The 24226-nt window shown below is 39.4% G+C and overlaps 1 protein-coding gene across 5 annotated transcripts in view; it reads left to right on the forward strand.

The window, feature by feature from the left end:
- Positions 1-793: 793 nt before the first annotated feature.
- The window catches only part of TNPO1 (transportin 1), a 99928-nt gene continuing 76495 nt past the window's right edge, over positions 794-24226 (forward strand). For all 5 annotated transcript variants that reach the window (XR_004429861.1, XR_004429862.1, XM_033179838.1 and 2 more), the window contains exon 1: positions 794-958. Coding sequence is in view for 3 of the 5 variants with exons in the window: in XM_033179838.1 (XP_033035729.1) it covers positions 944-958 (15 nt within the window). In the remaining 2 variants the exon portion in view is untranslated. The remainder of the gene's footprint in view (positions 959-24226) is intronic.

Below are 24226 nucleotides of genomic sequence, written 5' to 3' on the forward strand. Positions count from 1 at the left end.
TAAGTATTTTTATACAGTAAATGTTACATATAAGAATAATCTGAGGGAAGCGAACTGATATTTATCTCATTACCGTTGTTGCAATTGGGTATAAAAACGTCCACCACTCCCATTTTGAATCATTTGCCGTACAGAAAATAGAGGACATTTTAATTTCTCATGATGGCAGGTTAGGGAGAGAAGGACTTGTTATTTCTAAGACCAAGAAACTACAGTTTTATAGGATTGCACACCTGGAGACGTAAAAATTTTATAAATCACTGAATTTTAATTACATAGTAGTTTATACGCCAGACACAACACACGTCAAAAGCCTATCTTGTACTAAGCAGGCAGCCATCCACCCGCATCTACCTACCGAAGCCATTTCTGCTTTTTACCAGCGACGCTGGAACTGTGTTATTGTGGGATATGTTCAGTGTTGAACAGGCTCCCAGGGCACGGCTGTTACTTTCGAGGTTATGCTGGGGTACAGAAGTTAGGCTGGGGCAGGGCCATCCTCCTAGGAGGGCCCAGCACAGTCTGGGCAACCACACTGGCGGGCCATTTTGCTCACAGCCCCACCGCGCCGGGCAGCGTCTGCAGCTGCTGCGTGCGAGACCCAGAAGCTCCGGTCAGCGCGCCGACCGCAGGAAGTGCGAGCACTTGTGAGCCCCGCGCCAGGCCGGTGAGGTCTGAAGCTACAGAGCCCGCTTGGAAAGCACTGCCGCGCGTTGCCGGACGCAGGCCCACAGGCCCAGCCGACCGAGGCCGCAGTTTTCCCATCCCCGCCGCCGTTGCCAAGGCGACCGCCGCCGAACGTTCCCGCGGCGGGCTCCGCCCCCCGGCCAATCGGACCGGCACTCGGTGGAGCCCAGATTCTCTTTGTTCCGCAGCCATTTCAGGCCCCGGACGGGAGGCAGTGCCGCTTCGGCCGAAGGCCTGAGCGCCCGAGGCCTCTGGGATGGTGTGGGACCGGGTAGGTGGCGTGAGGGTGCGTGGCCCCGAACTGGAGGGGCGGCAGTAGAGGCTGGGAGCTCCGAGCTGCCTGACGCGCCTACGGGAGAGGCGCTGGGCTCGCTCGCTCTCTCGGTGCCCGCCCGGCCGTTTGAAGCCGGGAGGCAGCGGCGGCGCGGTTCTAACCCCAACAGCTGCCGGCCCAGGCGCCCTGTGGGACCCGGGTAGGGGGCAGGCGACGGCGGCTTCTCAGGTGTCCGAGGAGCCCGTTAGGGGCGGTGGGAGCCCGTTACAAGGGGCAGGAAGGGAATGATCTGATACTCAGGGAAGCGTTTGCCTCGCCTGTTAAGCTGTGGCGTTTGAGGCCCTTGAGTGCTGCAGTCGGCTGCCCCGGGACGGCAGCCTCCCACTGGTTCTGGGCGCTGGCCGGCGCTGCCCAAGATGGGCCAGTCTTTGTCCCGCCCTGGGCCCCTCTGCCCGGGTCTCCCGCGTCCGCACACAGCGCCCATCGTCCTCGCATGCAGCTTGCCGATCTCTTTCTCCCGGCGGTTCTTTCTTCTCCTTGGGGCTTGGCCTTACGACATGTTTACATAATGTTTGTGACTGTACGGGTTTTGCGTGGGCTTGTGGGTTTTGCACTTCTACCTGAACTCCCATGCGTACAAGCAACAGGGAACAGCTGCTGAGGAGCAGACCGGCCACCACAATCAAGCTATTTTCGGAATGGCTTTCTTTAAAAATGATCGCGTGTTGCTTACTGATTTTAAAAAATCAACTGGATTTTGCAAGGATTGCTTACAGTTTAAGTCTGTTATCTTAATCGCTAATCAGGTTGGTCTATCAGTAGATGTAAATGTAGAAAATTGAAATTGGAGGCATCTACAAATTGATTTTGACAGCTGTATTAAGAAGTTTAATAACTGTCCTTTGTAACAGTAATGACTTAAATGATGAATGCGTAAATGGTACTTTTTTTACCCTAAAGAAAAGATACTTTTAAAATTGCAAGATGTATGGTGTAATAGGTGTTTGGAAATGAAGGTTGTAAAATGGCTGTCCTGACGTACTCACTTTTAGAATAACAAAAGTTCCTGCAGGATTTTAAGTTTCCCTGTTATATAAAAGCTTTCATATTAGAGTGGTGAAGAAGCTATATTTAGTGGAAAAGGGGAAAGTCCCGTTTTTTGGGAAAGGATCTGTTTTCCACTTTTACCTTACTTGGCACCCTAGTTGTTCCTAGAGAAGGCTGTACCAGGATGAAAATTAGCAACCACAAAAGGGAAATAATAGTTTGAAGGTGCAGATTTCTTTTTCAGTCTCTAGCTATGCAATGCATAAATTTATACTAGTTTGGCAGTACGATTTTTACTTCATGCAATTTAACGTGAGCCTAATGAAGTACTAGTGTTCTGTTTTCTTTTTCCTAAAAGGGGCCGCCACCCTGGATTAGTCTTGATGTGGCTGCATCTTTGTCCTAGTCAGGAATTATTAAATTCCTCCCACTGAAATATCTATAAAAATCTTGTTTGCACTTCTACCTCAACTCTGAGTGGCTTTATTACCATTATATAATGTGAACAGAATAAGATTTTTTGTAAAAATATGTGATTCTAGTTGTAAGCTTTTCCAATATCAATACTTGTTATTGTATTCATTTTTTTACTATATTTATAATTTTGAAGCCATTCCATGAACTCAGTTTTTCTAAATGTTGTAAATGAGCTCCTACATTGAAATGTAAACATCTATATTTAGAAGAATTTCTTGACTTTTAACCATGTTGGATTCTGCAAATGTTTTTTTAAGAAAAGAAACCTGGTTTTAAAGGAAGTCAAACCAAGTGACATGTGTAATGAAATAAATTTATCAAATATAAACTGCAGAGAGGAGCACAGCAGTAAGTGGGGGAGTTCTTTTTATTGGCCAGGGTATAAATTGTGATTTTTTTCCTGAGATTGATATTTGAATACATATTGGTGCCAAAAAGATATCCTCCCTCCTCAAAACAGTTTGGTTTACCAGCAAAAGGGTGAGAAAGCTGAGAGAATCAAAGAAACTGATGAGGTTTTCAAAAACAATGGAGAACAATGCCATCCTCAAAGAGAAGGATCAGAAACAGTGAAATTCCCCTGGAGGTTGAGGATTTTTCTTAGTTGGCCCTATTCAGCCATTGCCATGGTAAATCTGTTGAGTGTTGGCAGGTGAAGGAGACTTCTGAATTGTACAAGGAATGAACTTCACAATGGAAGACAGATGTTTGCAAGAGTGGTGCCTTAATCCGTATTGTGTTGCTGTACCTGAGACTGGGTCCTTTATAAAGAGAAGAGGTTTATTATTTGGCTCACGGTTCTGCAGGCCGGGAAGTATAAGAAGCAAGGCGCCGCCATCTGGTCAGCTTGTTGTGCTGCATCATATCATGCTAGAGAAGGTCAAAGGGGAAGCTCCCCAGGCAAAGAAAGGGAAATCTGAGGGGAGGGCCTGGCTTTCTAACAACTCACCCTGGGGGAACTAAATCATGTCCACGAGATCATGATCAGATTTCAACATGAATTTTGATGGAGACAGACACACCATATGCAAACTACAGCAAGTGGCAACTGATTTGTAATTATATGCGTGGATGTTAGTTGGCAGGTTTTCAAAAGCAAGTGTGATTGGGTTGCTTTGAAGGGTCCTTTGAAGTACTGTCAGTTGCTATAATAAGAATATTAGAGTTCTAGAGTCTCAATGGTCAAATGAGATATTGAAATGGGAAATAGGGAAGGTGGATTTGTCTTGGAATTTTCTGGAGTAGATAGAATACATATAGGAATAGTGGCTACATCTTAATCCAAAAAGACACTCCATGACAGAGCAAATATTACAACTCAGAACTGACAAAGAAGCTGATAACTGTGAGACCATAAAGTTGGGATTGATATATGCCTTTTTAACGGTTAAATTTTTAAAACAAAGCAAAACTTTTCAGTGTAGTGTAGAGAACAGGCGCTTTAGAGCTACACTATTGGGATTCAGATTTTGGCACCTTCTGTAATTATCTGTGTGACCTTGGGCAAGTTATTTAATCTCACTTTTTCATCTTATGTTATGAGGACTAAATGAGTTAATACAGTAAGCTCTTAAAACTGGGCCTGTCAGGCCGGGCGCAGTGGCTCACGCCTATAATCCCAGCACTTTGGGAGGCCGAGGCGGGTGGATCACCTGAGGTCGGGAGTTCGAGACCAGCCTGACCAACATGGAGAAACCCCACTCTACTAAAAATACAAAATTAGCTGGGCCTGGTGGCACATGCCTGTAATCCCAGCTACTAGGAAGGCTGAGGCAGGAGAATTGCTTGAACCTGGGAGGCGGAGGTTGCGGTAAGCCAAGATCATGCCATTGCACTCCAGCCTGAGCAACAAGAGTGAAACTCCACCTCAAAAAAAAAAAAAACTGGGCCTGTCATGTATTAACTTTTTTATAAATAATAACTGCTGTTATCATCAATGTCATTATCATTGTTAATTATTTCAGAAAACTATAGAAAACCATAAAATAAAAATTACAAATATCAGTACTATGTAGTACCTACTGTAAGCCCTTTGGTGCATTTCCTTCCAATGTTTTTTTCTGAGTTTATTGGATTTTTTTCACAGTTGACACTTTACTGTGTAGGTAATTTTGTATTCTTTTTTCACCTAGCACCATAAGCATTTTCTTATGCTACTAAATTATTCTCTTACCATATCTAATGTTTGCATGTTTGTGTGGATTTCTCATTATTAAACAGTTTTAAATTTTTTGCAGTTATAATAAACACTGCAATGAACATCCTCTTAAAAAAAATCAATTTATGCATTCTAGATTATGAAGATAGAGTCCCCAAAGCAAAAATACTGAGTCAAAGTAAACATCCAAAGCTCATGGTCCATACTGCCAAATTGCTTTTACTTAAGGGAATTTAATAATGAACTTATTAATACAATAAATTGAGACTACACAGTATTTATTGTTCCTGTTGCTTGGGGATTAGAAGAATAGAGAGTGGATTAACGTTTTACTTGTACTGGACATTATTTATAGGCATTTAATATACATTGTCACTTTCATGTACATTGTTCTCATTTATTATCTTGGCTCTGTGTTATACATGGGAGTTACTTCTATTTTACTGATGAGAAAACAAAGTGTAAATAGGTAAGTACTTTGTCCAAGGGCTCAGAGCGTTCGAGCCTGAATCTGAATCTAGATCTGCTTGGCTGCAAAGCCCATCATGCTGTTTTGTTTGTATACTTTTATATCATATACATACTCGGAATTTTATGCTATAACTAACTATAGATCACAGACCACATTTTTAAGATAAACTGAGTTGGGAATAATGAATGGGTAAGTTGCAAAGTTAAACAAGACAGGGCTTAACTTTCCACATATATTTTAGAGAAAAATCTTTGCCTGGGTGAGATATAATTGGCAACAGCTATATAAAGCTGGGTTCTAAAGTGAATGCACCAAATATCTGTGGGTGTAACTCTTAATGATCTCAAAACAAGTAAGTGAGAGAAAAGCAAAGAAATCTCAAATTTGATTAAATCTGGGGAGTAAGAGGAATGAAAAGGCTCATAAGTGCTTGAATTGAAATATGCATTTAGTAAAACTCCTGGTAAAGTAAATGAAGGTTCTACTGGGGAAATAAAAAAATAATATGTGTTTCACATAAGGAAAATAGAACTACCTACAAGGTAGTTAGTGGAGCCCCTTTATCCTAGATGCATATGTTCCTACCACAGATGAAAAAGTTAATCCTAGGAAGGATAAGATTCCACCACTTTTGTTTTTACTAAGAAAGGAATTAAGGAAGAGAAGTATTTCAGCAAATCATGAATATGCTAAATAAATGCAAATAAATTATTAGGAATAGGTGGTATCCACCAAAATTTTAAAGAAATGAATATGAAAGTACAGAACTCTTGATTATTATGCTACCATTAGAAATTATGTTTTTGAAAAATATTTAATGAAATTAAATATATATTTTGACTGGAGCATAGCAGAACTAGGAAATGATGAGAGAGCTAGCAAACCATGAAGGACTTTGTGTGCCATTTATTGTGCTGGCATTATCTCTTGTCGAGAGATTTACATACTAGTGGAGAAAGAGATGTGTAAATAAACAAGTTCAATAAGTGTATTTACAGATTTCGTGATATAAGTCTGTAAAAACACCAGAAAGGCCAGTAATAGATTCGTTGAGTAGATTAGGGGGAATGTCTGGAGCATTTTGGGAACTAGGAACAGCATTTCAGTGAGTGTGTCAGTAAAGATAAGGATCCGCTGGGTTCTTGGAAATCTTAAGCCAACGGGCCCTGAAAGGTATATAGCAGGGGCCCACAAGCTTTCTGCAAAGGGCCAGATAGCAAATAATTTCTGCTTTGTGGGCCATACCATCTCTACCACTGTAGTGCAAAAACAGTTACGAAACCAGTGGTATGGCCAGATTTGACTAAGGCCTTAATTAGACAAACTCTAATATATAGTACAGAGGGATTTGGAAGAGAGAGCACCTACTGAGCCTTATATCACCCTATTATGAGCTGTTGAAAGGTATGAAACGAATGTAGAAGGTTGATTTGTGTGAATCATTAAGAAGAGAATAAAATAGATTTTTAAAGCACTCTACATCAGTTTAAAAGGGAAAACAACTCAGTTTTTTAAGTGAGCAGGTTCCACAGAAGAGGAAATATGGCTAGCGGGTAAACATGGAATGATGATTTACCTCACTAGTAGACAAATGCAAAGTAAAGCAGTGACTTTTTTTTTTCTGCTCATTATACCGGCAAAAGAGAAAAAAGTTTTGTTAGTATGTATTGAGAAGGTTAAAGGGATGACATTGAATATATCAGTACAGCTGTTTTAAAGTAAAAACATCTTTGACCCAGCAGTTTCCATTTCTTAGTGAAACACATGGGTGTATCAGGAGTCATGTGTGCTAGGATTAGTCTTTGTCAGTAACCACAGAACCTCCAGACTTCCTGTTCACATTTTATCTCTGGCACTCCATTCATAAAAAGGTCTACACTTTTTTTGGAGATGGAGTCTCGCTGTGTCGCCCAAGCTGGAGTGCACTGGCGTGATTTCGGCTCACTGCAACCTCTGCCTCCTGTGTTCAAGCAATTCTCCTGCCTCAGCCTGCCTAATAACTGGGACTACAGGCGCACACTGCCATGCCCAGCTGATTTTTTGTATTTTAGTAGAGACGAGGTTTCACTGTGTTGGCCAGGCAGGTCTCCAACTCCTGACTTCAGGCAGTCCACCCACCTCGACCTCCCAAAGTGCTGGGATTACAGGTGTGAGCCACCGCGCTCAGACTGGGTCTACACGTTTTTTGTTTTTTGTTTTTTGTTTTTTGTTTTGAGACAGAGTCTAGCTCTCTTGCCCAGGCTGGAGTGGGGTCTACACTTTTTCTTAAACCCTTTCTCAACTCTTCATACCCTTCTACTGTGCCTTGTGAAATTAACTGTCTATCATCTGCAAAATCCAGTCTGAACCTATTCTTAGATGTTGTTTTCACTTTCTTGCTCTAATGGAAACCGGACTCTCTTCCACTGTGCAGTTGTGGCTGTTTTTGTTTGTTTGCTCCATAACTTTCCTTAACACTGTTTCTGGAGGTGGGGAAGATATCTGTCACGAGTCTCCTTGCTTCTTTTTTTTTTTTTTTTTTTTGAGACGGAGTCTCGCTCTGTCGCCCGGACTGGAGTGCAGTGGCCAGATCTCAGCTCACTGCAAGCTCCGCCTCCCGGGTTCCCGCCATTCTCCTGCCTCAGCCTCCCGAGTAGCTGGGACTACAGGCGCCCGCCACCTCGCCCGGCTAGTTTTTTTTTTGTATTTTTAGTAGAGACGGGGTTTCACCGTGTTAGCCAGGATGGTCTCGATCTCCTGACCTCATGATCCGCCCGTCTCGGCCTCCCAAAGTGCTGGGATTACAGGCTTGAGCCACCGCGCCCGGCCTTCCTTGCTTCTTTCAGACTATGCTTCCTCCTTTCTCCCTACAATCTTCAGTTTTGAATTATGTCATAAAGGCTCGCTGTCCCACTCTCCAGTCTTTATATTGAAATTGATAAGAGTATACATAACTGATCCGCCCAAACTCTGGCCTGTCATTTCCTAGACCCCTCTTCCAGTGTTCTTCCCATCTACGCTATGTCAGCCACTCATTCCACAGTGATACCCTCCTATATTGTCAATAACTGCAATCCTTCCGTAGTTGCCATTTCATGTGTTCTGCTCTGTTACCCCTTCTTCCTATTTTTGCAGCTCACTCCTAGTGCCTCAGCCCTAACCATCTTCTGACCCCAGTGGAATCTCCAATCCATTGATCCTATTACTATTCCCCCGCCCCTTACCCTCTTGATGTTTTTACTCCCTTTTACATGGAATTTACTCATCTAAATTTCATGGTTAATCAGTTTAATTACTTCTTTGGATCCCCTTCCTTGCTCTTTGCTTGTTTGGCAAAACCAGAGCCTTAGTTAAAACAAACTCTCTGGGTTTTTTTGTTTTGTTTTGTTTTGTTTTGTTTTGTTTTGTTTGCACTTGCCCCTATGTAGCTGGGCATGGCCAGAAAAAAACCACACAACCACACATGACCACAAACCTCAAGTGGGTCCGTAATGCTGCCCGATGGTTGTACTGTATTTCCTAGTCTGCTTACTCTCCCACTCTTCTAAATGACTATTTCATATCTTATTTTCCCCAAACCTTCCATATCTCTTTTCCCATCCTCACCTTCAGCTCATGACCTTGCTTCCCATTTTTCTAAGAAAATTGAAGTAATCAGAACTTCCATAGACTGCAACCACTCCACGTACCTCTGGCACTCTATTTATGAAATGGTCGGCCGGGCGCAGTGGCTCAAGCCTGTAATCCCAGCACTTTGGGAGGCCGAGACGGGCGGATCACGAGGTCAGGAGATCGAGACCATCCTGGCTAATACGGTGAAACCCTGTCTCTACTTAAAAATACAAAAAACTAGCCGGGCGACGAGGCGGGCGCCTGTAGTCCCAGCTACTCCGGAGGCTGAGGCAGGAGAATGGCGTAAACCCGGGAGGCGGAGCTTGCAGTGAGCTGAGATCCAGCCACTGCACTCCAGCCTGGGTGGCAGAGCAAGACTCCGTCTCAAAAAAAAAAAAAGAAAATGGTCTATGCAGCATCTGCTCAGTACATGACTGTCTTCCTGCCCATTACCTTAGATTAACTGTTCATATTCTTGTCTACCTTTGTACTAGGCCCCATTCTCTCTCATCTGCTCAAGGACTTGGCTTCACGTTCTCTCCTTCCACATCATCAATTTTGTTCTCTTTATTGAATCATTTCTATCAGCAAACAAATATGCTATCATTTTTCCCCTCTTAGGAAAAAAATTGTCCGATTTCACCACATTACCCCAATTTTTTGTTTCCTTTGGGAGCAGTATTTCTCGAAATAGTTGTCTGTACTTGCTATTGCCAAGTTCTCTCCTCTAGTACTCTGTTAAACCCACTCTAGTCAGGCCTTTATCTGCACCACTCCCACAGAAACAGCTCCTCTGGTTCTTCAGTAGCCCCCATATTGTTAAATGCCTTATGTTACTGATTCTCATCCTATGTGACCTGTCAGCAGCATTTGACACAGCTGTTTGCTTCCCTTAGCCTTGAAACCATTTCTTCTTTGCCTTCTAGGACGTCACACATTCCTGGTTATCTGCTGTCTCAGTGCTGGTCCTTGTAATTCTCCTTTTCCTTTATTTTCACTGACCTCTTAATGTTGAAGAGCCCCAATTTTATTGTTTGTTTGTTTATTTCTTTCTATCTATGCTCATTTTATTGGTAATCTCATTTAGTCTCATGGCTTTAAATACCATGTAAATATCAACAATACCCAAATTTAGATCTTTAGCCCCTCTCCCCAATTCCAGTCTTATACGTGCAATTGCCTATTTAGCATCTCCCCTAAATGTTTAATAATAGACATCAAGTCAGCATACCCAAAAACTAAATTCCTCAACTTTCTCCCCAGTGCCTACCTTACCCACAGACTCCCCCATTTCTGTCAATGGCAACTCCATCCTGCAGCTCAGACCAAAATCCTGACCTTATTTTTTTACTTCACTTTTTCTTTTGCTCTTCAGATCTGTTCTTTCAGGACAATCTGTTTTCTGTATCATCAAAATACATCCAAAATCCTATCATGCCTCACCACCTCCCGCACTGCCACCACCCTTGTCCAAGCCACTACCATCACATCTTGTTGGATTACTGAAATAGGTTACTATGTGGTCCGCCCCTTCTGCCCGAGCCCCTTCCAACAGTATTTTCTCAATACAGTAGCCAGAATAAACCTTTCGCAAATTAAGACAGTCCCTGTCACTTCTCCTGCAATGGCTTCTGTTATGGTCTGAATGTATGTGTCCTCCCAAACTTGAAATCCTAACTCCCAAGTTGATAGTATTAGGAAATGGGCCCTTTAGGAGGCCATTAGGTCATGGGAGTGGAGTCCTCATGAACAGGATTGGTGCCCTTAAAAAGCCCTAGAGGCCAGGTGCAGTGGCTTATGTCTGTAATTCCAGCACTTTGGGAGGCTGAGGCGGGCGGATCACGAGGTCAGGAGATCGAGACCATCTTGGCTAACACGGTGAAACCCCATCTCTACTAAAAATACAAAAAATTCGCCGGGCGTGGTGGCACGTGCCTGTAGTCCCAGCTACTCGGGAGGCTGAGGCAGGAGAATCGCTTGAACCCAGGAGGCTGAAGTTGCAGTGAGCCGAGATTGCGCCACTGCACTCCAGCCTGAGTGATATGGTGAGACTCTCTCTCAAAGCAAACAAACAAAAACCCTAGAGAGATCCCTTGCCCTTTGTCTCTTGAGGACACAGCAAGAAGTCTGTGAGCTAGAAAGCAGCCCTCACCAGATACTGAATATGTCTTCATCTTGGACTTCCCATCCTACAGAATGGTAAGAAATCAATTTCTGTTGTTTATGAGCTATCTCATTTATGGTGATTTGTGATAGCAACCTGAATGGACTAAGACATTCCCTTTCATTCAGAGAGTAGCTGGTCCTGTGAGGCTCTCCATGATCTGCCCAGTCCACTCCACTTTCTCCTTACCTTCCTGACCTTATTAACTATTACCACTGTCCTCCTCTTGCTCACTGGCCTCCTTGCTATATCTGTCCTGTTCGTACTTTAGGACTCTTGGTGGCTCCACTCTCTGAAATGTACTTCTTCCACATATCTGCTTGGCTCAATGGACTTACCTCCCAGTCTTTGCTCAGATCTTACCATCTATGAAATCCTGTTTAATACTATATTATATCCTGCACTTCCCCACCCACTCTTATCCTGGACTCCTTTTTATTTTTTGCATAGCACATGCCACCTTCTAACATACTCTATTAGGGGTCAGCAAGCCACAGCTCCATGAGCTTCTGCCCTGTTTTTGTACATTCTATAAGCTAAGAATAGTTTTTACATTTTTAAAAGATTGTAAAACAAAGCAAAAAATACGTGACATATATATGTGGCCTGCAAAGCCAAAAATATTTACTCTCTGGCCCTTTTCAAAAAAAGTTTACACTGTATATTTTATTCTGTTTATTGTCCTCCTCCTGCAAGAATACAAGCTGCAAGAGGGCAAGATCTTTGTTTTATTTTTTGCTGTATCTGCAGCAAGATACAAATACAGAGCCTAGAATGTAGTAGACACTCAGTAAATATTTGTTAAATGAATTGTTCGTAATGGTGCAAAATGGTAATTACGTTAAGTGTTCACCAATAGACCTATATATTCCAATGAGTAACAAAATAAATCTCTGTATAATGACTAGGAAAGTTAAGGCGTATTTTGAAGTTTGCTATAGAACAGGCATAAAACACTTTTTGTTTCTACAGATACCTGTGTATTTAATTCCATAGAGAAGAACTCTATAAGGATACGCAACCAAATGAATACTAAAGTACTTCTGGGGAGGGAACTAAGATTAAGGGAGATAGTTGAATGGAGCTTGAATTTCATATATATTGTTTGCTTTTCTTTTTTTTAGCAATGAGAAACTGTCACATGTTAATGTTTTTCATTAAGTTATTTTTTAATGAAGAGACAAGAAAAAACAAATACATATTAAGAAAAGTAAAGCAGAGAGAGGAAAAGGAAGAGGATATTGCCTTTCTTAAATGTCTTATTTGGCCAGCAGTCGATCTGAAAGAGGGGAAGGAGTGAGCAATGTGAATATGGGGGAAAGAGCATGCAAAAGTAAAGGCCCTTAGGTGGGAACAAACTTAGCATGATCTTGAGACTGTAAGAAAACCAGTGTGATGAACATAGTGAAAAAGGGGACAGAGACTGCTAGGAGATAAGTTCAGAGAGATGGGCAGGCACCCATGTTAGGTACAGCTTTGCAGGTTGTGATGAGGATATAAGGTCTTCTGTGTGATGGGAAACCATTGGAAGATTTTGATGGGGGGAAGACATGATTTAATTACAGATTTAATAAGCTCATTTTTGCTGCTTTGTCTCAGAGAATGGGTTATGACGGAACAAAAGGGGAGGCAGGCAAATCTGCCTAGACCATGGACTAGGGTGGACAGCAGAGGGGGTGAGAAATGGTCAATTCCTGAACAACTGGGTGAAAACTAGTGGTATTTAGTGGTATTAGGCAACTGAAGGAGGAGCAGATTGGAATGGGTTAGAGAAGGGAATCAAGAGTTTTCTTTCAAGCCTGAGCAACATAGGGAGACCCTGTCTCCACAAAAAAAAAAAAAAAAAAAAAATTATTTTTTAATTAGCTGGGCATGGTGGCATGCGCCTATAGTCCCAGCCACTCAGGATGCTGAGGCGAGAGGATCACTTGAGCCTGGGAGGTCAAGGTTGCAGCGATCTGTGGTCATGCCACTGTACTCCAGACTGGGCAACAGAGGGAGACCCTCCCAAAAAAAAAAAGACTTTTGTTTCAACCAGCAAAGTTTGAGATGCCCATTTGACAAACAAGCAGATATGTCTTGTCAGATGTTGGATACTTGAGTCTGGAATTCAGGGTGCTTTTAATGTTGTAAACTGATGAGATTATTTAGATAGAGAATAGAAGGGGGTCTAGGATATTGAGGGGAGCCAGCAAAGGAGACAAAGAGCAGCCAGTGAGATACAAGGAGAACCAGCGAGATGTGGCACCATAAGAGGTGAAAGAGTGGTCACCTGCATTCAGCACTGTGAAGAAATTAAGATGAGGCCAAGAAGAAGTTGTTGAGTTTGGCACTGTGGAAATCTCTCAGTGGAGTGGAGTACAACAGGAGACAGTGACTATTCACAACTTTCAGGATGTTTCTGTGAATGGTGGGGAGTGGAGAAATTTAGTTGTAGGGGATGAACAGAGTCTAAGCAGGTTTTTAAAGATATTATTTTAAATTACTTTTGAACTACAGAAAGTAGTACAAATAATTCAGAAAACTCCCATATTTACTTTACCTGGATTCACCAATTTTTAACATTTTGCTACATTTGTTTGCTCTCTTTTTTAGGGGGTCATTTGAGAGTAGGCTGCATACATCTGTGCCTCTTTAGCCCTTAATACTTTAATGTGCATATCCTGAGAGCCAGGATATTTTCTTACAAAACTGCATACAGTGAGCAAATTCAGGATATTTTGTTTTTTACAGCCCACATTACAATTTTGCCAATTGTCCCAGTAACATCTTTTGTAGCATTTTTTTTTTCTACCAGTACCTGATCTGGTCTAGGATTTTATGCTATATTTCGTTGTCATGTCTGTTTAGACAGAGAGGTATTTGCAATGATCATTATATCAGAAAGATAATTTAAAATTCTCTAGATGTGTATTTATAACTTCATAATGGTAGATCAGTTTAATATGTCATCTTGATAAGAATTAGGACACAAAGAAGAGCAAGGAAAGTGAGGATACTTTATATGTACATTTATCAGACTTTTGCATAAATAATGTGTTTTCAGAGTTATTGATATTTATTGTTTAGAAAGGTAAAACAACTTGGATTCTTTTGTGATAGGGTTGAGTTGGCAATAGTATATGGACATGGTTTAAGAGTTTTTCAAAAAGAGTTTGTTTCAGCTCATAAAATGCTGCATGTCAAACCTTTATTAGAAAATATTGTGAGACTTAATTTAGGAAAAGAGCATTAATGAGTGAAACATTGGAACCACAAGTGCTTCAGAATAGGCATTAGAATGCTCCATTGGGTTTTTGGTTCAGTGATGAACACAGTTTTCTATTACACAGTTTTGAGGGGTAGTGAGTAAAGACTTCTGAAGCACAAGTTATGATGCAAATTTGTCTCTGACAGTTTCAACCAGAGATTGTTCCTGCTATTGAATACGACTTCTGCAAGAAGTCACCTAAGGCTAGCACAGTACTGTGCGCTTTCACAGGGGCCCAAGTATTAGCTGAAAGTATCGAGTGACATGTAGCTTTCACTCAGGTAACTTAGACCCAGAACTACTCTTGAACAGTCGAGTTGAATACAAGTTTCCCTCAAGGATAGGAGTGGCTCGGAGAATTTCAGTAGCAAGTATAAGAAGTAATGCCAGCTTTTGTATTTGAAGTGTGACTAGATTCCTTGTTTGTAGTCATCTAAATGTTTTACTTCTAGAAGCTGAAAGGAACATGGTCTTTAGTTGCTTTATAGGTGGGGAAACAAACCAAATGAGAGTATGTGATAGGTGTAGAATTCCCCAGCTGGCTGCTCTTAATGCAGAGAATTGAGACTGGAGCCCCAGATTCCTGATGCCCCTTCTTTTTTTCTGATGTTATTTTGACTCTTCTTGGCACTGAAAACTTAAACACCGTTAGAGGAAGGCAGTTGGTCTTAAAGTCCCATACAGTTACCCTGGGCTGTTAGCTCTAGACAGGTTGTGGCTGTGAGTTTAAGTGTCTGCGTCATCCTTCCCTTAGTCTGATCCCCCTGCACAAATAAGAAACAGTGAAGCCATAAAGGGAGTGTGAAGGTAGGAGATTTTTCTGGAGTCTGGTTTTAGCATAGATAATAACCTCTGAATCAAGAGAGTGGTATGGTAGTTTAATATTTAATGTAGGAATTTGATGGAGAAGCTTAAGAGTCAGTAGAGAAATAAAAGGATGAGACATAAGGATAAGGCGCTAATAAAAATTCTAGCTTTGTTTTAACCTTACATCCTAATGGGCTAGAGACTTTTGTTAGGTGCATGGCAGGCAATTTTTATTTGTAAAACAGAATATACACACTCTTACTGGAGTGTGATTCCCATAGAGTTTAAATTGCTCAGCAGCTAGGGCAAAAGTGTCATTTTAGATAAAATTATTATATTCTGATTCTGGGAAATACAAACTCATGAACATCTCAAATGTTTTTGAGCAAGTTCATCAAATGCCTACCCACATATTGAATTATTTAATTTAATAACAATTTAAATTAATAAGTTAAGAAATCTTAGGAATTTCTGAGTTCATCCTCTCATTTCAGATGTTTTATTATTATATTGGTAATTTCCAGCTGGGATCCTGCACATACAAGCACTTAAGAAATGTTTGCTTTTGATTTAATAGCTGGCATTCCTTCCTTCTAGGAGATGCACAGTATGCTTATAATAATGTATGACCAAAAGTTAACTAAAGATTATGTATTTTATTAACTATAAATAATATGGATCAGTTACTACATGAAATTATTTTTTAAATTGAGGTACCATTTCATGTGACTCAAGACAAAGATTTTCTTTTTGTGTCTCTCAACCCTACTCCAGGATTTAGGAGAAGTTTATAATAAGTGAATTTATGTTTTTTTTCTAAGAATCGGTTTACTGTAATGGAAATAGTATGTGTTTTTGAAATAGTTAATTAGACTCTTATGTCTACCAGTTGTAAGTGTATAGTTGTGAATGATATCTACCTTAAAGACTAAACAGACACACAGAATTATGCCATTAGCTCGTTAGTCAAGATAGATGTAAGCATTCATGTTCTTTCCATCCCTTCTTACCACATTAGTTTTCTTCGGCAGAAAAATGTGTTAAGAAGAATCTATTGATGATTCTAACGTAAGTACTTTAGATTTATTTATTTTTGCAGTAGAGATGTTATTATGAATTAGTTTTTTACTTAACATATTTTAGTTATGATTATTGAGACAGGCTGTAGAATTTATTTCTACAGAAGTCTCAAGAACCATTGTAGAAGAATATAGGCCCTCTTTTCTAAGCTAAAATTCATTTTCATTTGCTTTTGGCTTTTACATATTTAGTAGGGTTTTTTCTTAGTTCTTCTAGTGCAATGTATTGTTTGAGCTATTTATTGTTTTTTCTTACATTGCCAGAATTTTGTATCAGCATTTGAAAAATTAGGAAATTGATGAAAGATCCTTGTATTATTATTTCTTTTGATATAAAATAAAATTTGAGGATTTGTTCTTTTAGATTTCATACTATTACTGTTTCTATATTTTTTACTTAGTATTTTGTAGCATTTAAATGTCAACATGAATTTCATATTATTAATATATTTAAAATAATTTTGTATATACAAGGTATCAGAACAGTAATCACAAGTGTAGAATATGTAATAACTCCTGTTATCTAAGTAAAACTTCTGTTCTCTAATATTCAGGAAAGCCTTTCTCTGAAACTAGGTCTCTTAGATTATAAAACAATTTTTTGGTATAATGCTTGAGCTTTGCAAAAGTTGAATCCTTTTTTTTTATAACTATGAAGATGTTTTTGTTTTCAGTATTATCTTCATAGTATGTCTACTTATTTTGATTGTTGCATAATAGCTGCATCAGTTGAAGGTTATATTATTTGCCATATATTTATTGTTGATATTAGAAATAACCCTAGGATAAAATCTTTGAGTATAATACTGTCTTTTGTGTATTTAGGATTCTTAGGATACAGGCTCAGAAGTGTAATCATGAGGACAAAGTGTATAAAAATGTATATGGCTCAATATAGATTGTTGAGTTATTTCTTATAGGTCATTCGTTTTATACTACCATCAGTATTTTGTTAAAGTTGATTCATCATCTCCTCAGCAACATAGGATATTATCATTTCAAAATTATCTTTGCTAATTGGACTATAACCATTACTTTATTATTACATTTATTTGATTACTAGTAAGCTTCAGCATTTTCTCATGTTTGTTTAATGTTGTATTTCCTCCTGTGAATTTTCTTTCATGTGCTACTATTGGTTCTATATTAGCTTCCCAGAAAAGTTATTAATATATTGCTTTCTTGTTGGAATATTTTAGGAGCTCTCTTTTATACTTGTTCAAATAAAGCAGATATTCATCTACCATATTTGTCAACAGTGGTACCTCCTGGAAATGCCTAAGAGATGTTGTAGGTCCTTTGAGATATGGAATGTCTGAGTCTTGAGAACCAAGTACTACCTGAAAGCTAGCATCATAGTGAGAGTAAATTGCCACTTTCCCTACATCTTCTCCTGGTGTAAAGTGTTAGTAAAATGAATATTGTGAGGTGTTTTTTTCCCTTGATGGCATCAGTAGCAGTGATTGTCAATGCTCAAAAACAAAATAGTGTAATTTGGAAAAGATGGGGGAAGATAGGAGAGGAGAGGGATAGAAGGAGATGGTGAAGGAATTCTGTTGTCCATAAAGAGGTGTACACCTGAACTGGCAGATGACTTTATTCTGGGTTTTCTCTACTTTTCCCACTCAGTTTACTCTCCACCCATCTGGGTATATTCATTAGACTTCGTACCTTTCAGAGACCTGCATGTCAGCTCTCAGATTTACATTGGTGTTCAAATTGAAGGAAATTAATTCCCATGGCAGTCATCAGCCTTCATTGTACCAACCCTGCAGTTCCTAGAGAACTCCCTGCTGCTGAAAACTGCCTTGCTTCCTGATGGGTTTCTATTTCTAATCCATGAATAACTTAAAATAAACCTCCCCTTTTCTCTTAGACAATCTGAATTTGAGTTATTCCCCCTCTTGAAAATAAAAGAGCTTAATCAGGATAGCAATATTAGATAAAAATTCAAATATATACCACATGATTGTATATATTACATAATTATATAATATATATATTATGACAAACTAGTCCCAAGATGTTTTTGCTTTAAGTGGAAGAAACTGAATATTTTAGGGAGTTCCTCCACCTCTACCTCCCTAAGTGCTGGGATTACAGGCATGAGCCACCGCACACAGCCCCTCTTAATTTATAATGTCGATTTATGGGTCTTGATTTCCCCATTTTTAAAATAAGAGGATTGGATAGATGTTGTCTAGTACTCATTACATTCGGAAGCTTAGATACTATGATTGCCATTCTCTAATTACAGTTAAAGTGTAAGTTAACAAATTTTTGTTTTGTGGGCTGAGGGGAATGAATGGACATGATATTCAATTGGCCAATAACTTAGTATCTTTATTTGTAAGACTAAAATAAACTTTTTAACCTAAGATTCAGTTTTAAGGGTCTATGCTTATAAACTGAACACTTTCTTAATGTGTACAGATTAACATTATCTTTTGTGTCTAGTGTAATTTCAGATTTCCTTCCCATCTCACATTTCATTCTGTTTTTTGTACTCATGAATTTTTATGTGTCTCATTAATCTTGGCTGAGCCTCAATGTTTCTTTATCACAGTAACAGAAAAATAATGTAACACAGAATATGTGCTGCTGTTTTTCATATTAAACTCTTCGTTGTATGGTAGTCTATCATATGACATTAGTTCCCACTGATTTTTTTCCCACTTTTGGATCATCTCTATAGAATTTTCTTGTCCTATCCTTTTGCATAATATGAGGTCCACCCTCCATCAACTACACTCATGCATTTCAGTCAACGATGGACTACATATACAATGGTGGTCCCATAAGGTTATGATAGAGCAGAAAAGCTTCTGTTGCCTCTTGATGTCATAGTGTAATGCATTACTCGTATGTCTGCGGTGGCACAGGTATAAATAAACCTGCACTGCCAGTTGTATAAAAATATAGCACATATGATTATGCACAATACATAATACTTGATAATGATAGTAAATAACTATTACTGGTTCATGTATTTACTGTATTATTGTTATTTTAGAGTGTACTTCTACTTATTTTTTTAAAAGTCAATTGTAAAACCACCTCAGGCAGGTCCTTCAGGAGGGATTCTAGAAGAAGGCATTGTTATCATGGGAGATGACAGCTCCATGCTTGTTATTGCCCCTGAAGACCTTCCAGTGGGACAAGATACAGAGGTGGAAGACAGTGGCATTGATGACACTGACCCTGTGCAGGCGTAGGCCAATATGTATGTTTGTGTCTTCATTTTTAACAAAAAAGTTTAAAAAGTAAAACAAAAATTAATATAAAAAAGTGTATAGAATAAGGATATAAAGAGAAAATATTTTTGTATAGCTGTACAGTGTTTGTGTTACAAGCTAAGTATTAAAAGAGTCAAATTTTTTAAAAATCTAAAGTTCATAAAGTAAAAAGTTACAGTAACAGCTAAGGTTAATTTATTATTGAAGAAAGAAAATGTTTATTAAGTACCGTAGTATACAGTATTGTCCTAGGCCTTTGCATTTACTCACCACTCACTCTCTGACTCACCCAGAGCAACTTCTAGTCCTGTAAGCTCCATTCATGGTAAGTCCCTTATAGTGATAAACCTTTTCTTAATCTTTTATGCTTTTTATGCTTTATTTTTTATTTTTATGCTTTTTATCTTTTTATGCTTTTTTTACTGTACCTTTTGTATATTTACATATGTGTAGATACGCAAATACTTACCATTGTGTTACCACTGCCTGCAGTATTCAGTACAGCAACATGCTATACAGGTTTGTAGCCTAGCAGACAAGCTATACCATATAACCTAGGTGTGTAGTAGGCTATAACATGTAGGTTTGTGTAAGCGCACTCTATGATGTTAACTACAACAAGGAAATTGCCTAACAATGGATTTCTCAGACTGTATCCCTGTCCTTAACTGACACGTGACTATACTTAGTTTTTGCCCTTATACAATTTTTGTACTGATTAAATTCATATCTGCTTTAATGTCCACCACTTGATTTCCATTTGTTTCTTTGTTCTTATTCTTCCAATGTTTCTGTTTTGATTTTTCTACTTTAGAATATCATCTGCCTTAGTCTGTTCCTGTTGCAAAATACCTTAGACTGGGTAATTTATAAAATAATAAAAATGTATTTCTCATAGTACTACACAGGCTGGGAAGTCCAGCCAATTTGATGTCTAGTGAAGGCTTGCCCTCTGCTTCATAAATGGCACCTTCTTGCTTCATCCTCACATGGAAGAAGGGATGAACACTGTGTTCTCACATGGTAGAAGGCGAGCAGAAAGGCCAAACTGGCTCCATTTGGTAAGGGTATTAATCCCATTAATGAGGGCAGAGCTCTCATGACCTAATCACTTCCTAAAGGCTCCACCTGTTAATATTGTTGCATTGAGGATGAAGTTTAAAGATGAATTTTGGAAGGACACATTCAAATCATACCATTTTGCCCCTGGCCCCACAGAATTAATGTGCTTCTGTCAAAATAAATTCATTCTATCCCAATAGCCCCAGAAGTCTTACCTCATTCCAGCATTAATTCAAAAGTCTGAAGCCCAGAATCTCATCTAAATCAGGTATGGGTGAGGCCCAAAGTGCGATTCATCTTGAGGCAAATTGCTATCCAGCTATGAGCCTGCAAAACCAAGTAAGCCCAAGATCCAAGAAGGCAAACAAGATTAAATCTTAAGGTTCCAGAATAATCTTTGTGTTGCCTTCCAGATACAGTTGGGTAGGGGTTGGGCCCCCAAGGCTCCAGGTCACCCTGCCCCCATGACTTTGCTGGGCACAACCTATACTGCACTCTCATGAGTTAAGAGTCTACTGCCTGTGGTTCTCCCAAGCTGGAATTGCATTCCAGTGGCTCTTTCAGTCTAAGAAGATCCACTCCAACAGTTCCATTAGGTATTGCCCTTGTGTAGGCTCTCTGCTGTATCCCCGCTACAATAGCTCCACTAGGCAGTGCCCTAGTGGGGCCTCTCTGCAGTGGCCCCACCCTGTGATGGTGCTCTGCCTGAGCCCCAGGGTTTTTCAGGGTATTCTTTGAAATCTAGATGAGGTAACAGTGCTCCCACAGCTTGTGTATTCTGTGCACCTGCAGAGTTAGCACCATGTAGACACCACCAAGGTTTACCACCTGTGTCCTCTGGAGGGGTGATCTGAGCTGAACCTCGGTGTGGTTGAGCCACAGCTAGGGTAGCCAGGGAGTGTTGCACTACAATGTGGGTAGCAGAGCCTTGAAATCATTCTGTTCCCAAAGCGCTGGCATTCCGGGCTTATAATAGGCAAGATAGTCGCAACCGTCTCTGAAATGCCTTTTGGTTCATTTGTCCATTGTCTTGATGAATAGCACCTAGCTTCTTTCTGTCCGTACTAATCTCCTTATCAAACATTCAGGTTGAGAATTTGTCTTCTTTAAGTTCTGCCTTCCTTTTAGTTACAAATTCAATCTTTAATTTGTTTCTCTCTTCCTACATCTTACTATAAGCAGTCAAGAGAAGCCAATGCCACACCTTGAACACTTTGCCAAATATCCTATTTCATCATTCTTAAGTTCTGCCTTCCACAAAACACTAGGACAGGAACACAATTCAGCAAAGTTATTTGCCCCTTTGCAACAAGAATGGCCTTTCCTGCAGTTTCCAATAACATATTCCTCATATCTGTCTCAGAGACCGCATCAGAATAGGCTTTACTGTCTGTATTTCTACCAATACAGACAGGACCACCTAAGAAATCTCTAAGAGGATTGAGGCGTGTCATGCAACTCTCCTCTTCAGAGCCCTTACCAGAATAGCCCTTTACCATCCAACCTCTACCCATTACCCAATTGCAAAGCCACTTCCACATTTTTAGGTATTTCTTATAGTAGCACCTCACTTCTTGGTTCCAATTTCTGTCTTAGTCCATTCCTGTGTTATAACCAAATAATTTAGATTGGGTAATTTATGAGTAATGTAAATATATTTCTCACACTTCTAGAGGCTGGGAAGTTCAAGGTCAAGGCACCAGTGAATTAGGTGTGTCATGAAACCTCACTTTCTGCTTCGTAAGTGACACCTTGCAGCATCCTCACATGGATGAAGGAACAACACTATTTCCTCACATGGCTGAAGGGGAGCAGCAGGGCCAAATAGATTCCCTCAAGCCCTTTTATAAAGGCATTAATTCCATTCACGAGGGGCAGAGCCCTCATGACAATGACAGTCACCTCCCAAAGTCCCCACCTCTTAATACTGTCGCATTTGGAATTAAGTTTCAACATGAATTTTGGAGGGATACAAACATTAAACCATAGCATCAGTTCATTTAAATGACAAGTTAAACAGCCCATTTTGATGCATATTCTTTGATTGCACAAAAATAATCTAAGAAATCTTCATCCTATTGTTATCTGATGGTACGAGCTGCCATCAGTAAACCTGGGTCTTAATGACAATTTTAGTTGGGAGTGTAGCGTGCAGGGAACGAACATTAAGTACTGACTGTTGTGGCACTTTACGTTCTCATTTAATCTTCTTATCAACCCCATTTCACAGATGACTAAACTGTGGCTCAAAAGATTGGGCAATTTTCCTAAAAAAGACAGCGTCAATAATTAACAGAACTGGGATTTGAGCCAATGAATGCACGACTCTAGAACCCATGCTTCCTCTACTCCATCTTGTTGCTTATCAGCAACAAGTAATGTGGAGCAAGATTCAGTTCAGGAACTAAACTTGTAAAAATTGATTCCCTTTGAAAAGTTTTTTCTGCTGTGTCTATCTTTTCATAACTGAAATTTGACTAATACATGCCCCTGTTGTATGTGAGATTTCTGTGAAGAAATGTATGGTTAGGTAAAACCTAATGTTAATCAGCCTACTAACCACTTAACTTTTTTTTAACCTTCCTATTTTGCTGTCTAAACTGCTTTGATCCTTTTCTCATTCAACCCTTACCAATAAATACAGTGCTATGTTCCTTTTTCTGCATACACTTGAAAATGTGAAATACTGAATCCATACATTATACTTAATCAAGGACAGCTTTGGACATGAATAAGACATTTCTGGATCCCTCTCACTTCAGAACTTCTGGAGCAAGCTAATGGCAATAAAACAGTATACTTGTAGTTATCAAAATGAGCTATCCCAATGTGCTAATTTTTTTTAAATTATCAACTTGGCTTCCTATCAACTGTTTAGGTATGTCTCACTTTATTAATATGTAAAGTGGATTCTAAAATAATTGAATCACACCTTTTATTGACTTATAATTTCAGATGTGTTTCACAGGAAAATATTTGACTATTTGCATCATAGCCTTTTTGACCAGCTCTTTAAATTCAGTAAGTATGGCTATAATTAGTAACTTGTCTGGTGCTCATATTTTGTCATTCAGTGCCATTATTTTACCTAGAGTACTACAGCTTGTCTCCACCTTTTATGCATATCATCATATAAATCAGCAAATGTATAATCAGTGTAGAGCAGTGTTACTTGAAGACAGGCTACTCTTTTAATTGATGGTACTTGCATATTTAATGAACTATGAATTAAAGGAATAGTTTGGAGTAGTAGAAACATTCGACCAGAAATAGACATTCATTCCAACCCAATTCTTAACATTTACTAGCTGAGCAATTTCTGGCAAGTGACTTAATATCACTGAGACAGTTTCCTCAACTCACGGGGTAGTTCTGAAAATTAAATGAGGTAAAATATGAAAGTACTTTGAAACTTTTTAAGCACTGTGTTTACTTAAAACCACTTGGCAATGTTCTGAAAGGAAATTTATAATCATGGTATAATACTTAAAGAAGACTTTTAAAAAGCCTTTTTTCTTAAGTCTGTGTCACAGAAATGAAAACTGTTGGACTAGGGTTAACAATAGGCAGTGACAGTAATCCATTGAACTACTTAAAAACTAACTCTTCAGTTGAATGTAGCAGTGGGACAATCCCTAGTAAAGCACATTAATAAATCCTATGATACTAAGAGAATCAGGGACCTAATTATTTTGATTAATTGGTTTTTAATGTGTAGGCTTATTAAAAGAGTTTAGTTTTATGAATGACTTAATATTGCCATTTGAAGGAAGATCTAGTTATTCACAAGATAAGTTGATTTGATATACAAATTTAAATCATATTTTGCCAGTTAAGGATCATAATTTTCTAGTGTGTGTTGTTGTTATTTACTGGAGATAAACTTCCCCCAAAACTTACTTTTCCCAAGTTCCCATTTCTG

The sequence above is a fragment of the Trachypithecus francoisi genome, unplaced genomic scaffold (assembly GCF_009764315.1).
Source record: "Trachypithecus francoisi isolate TF-2019V2 unplaced genomic scaffold, Tfra_2.0 Lachesis_group2, whole genome shotgun sequence".
NCBI classification, from domain to species: domain Eukaryota; kingdom Metazoa; phylum Chordata; class Mammalia; order Primates; family Cercopithecidae; genus Trachypithecus; species Trachypithecus francoisi.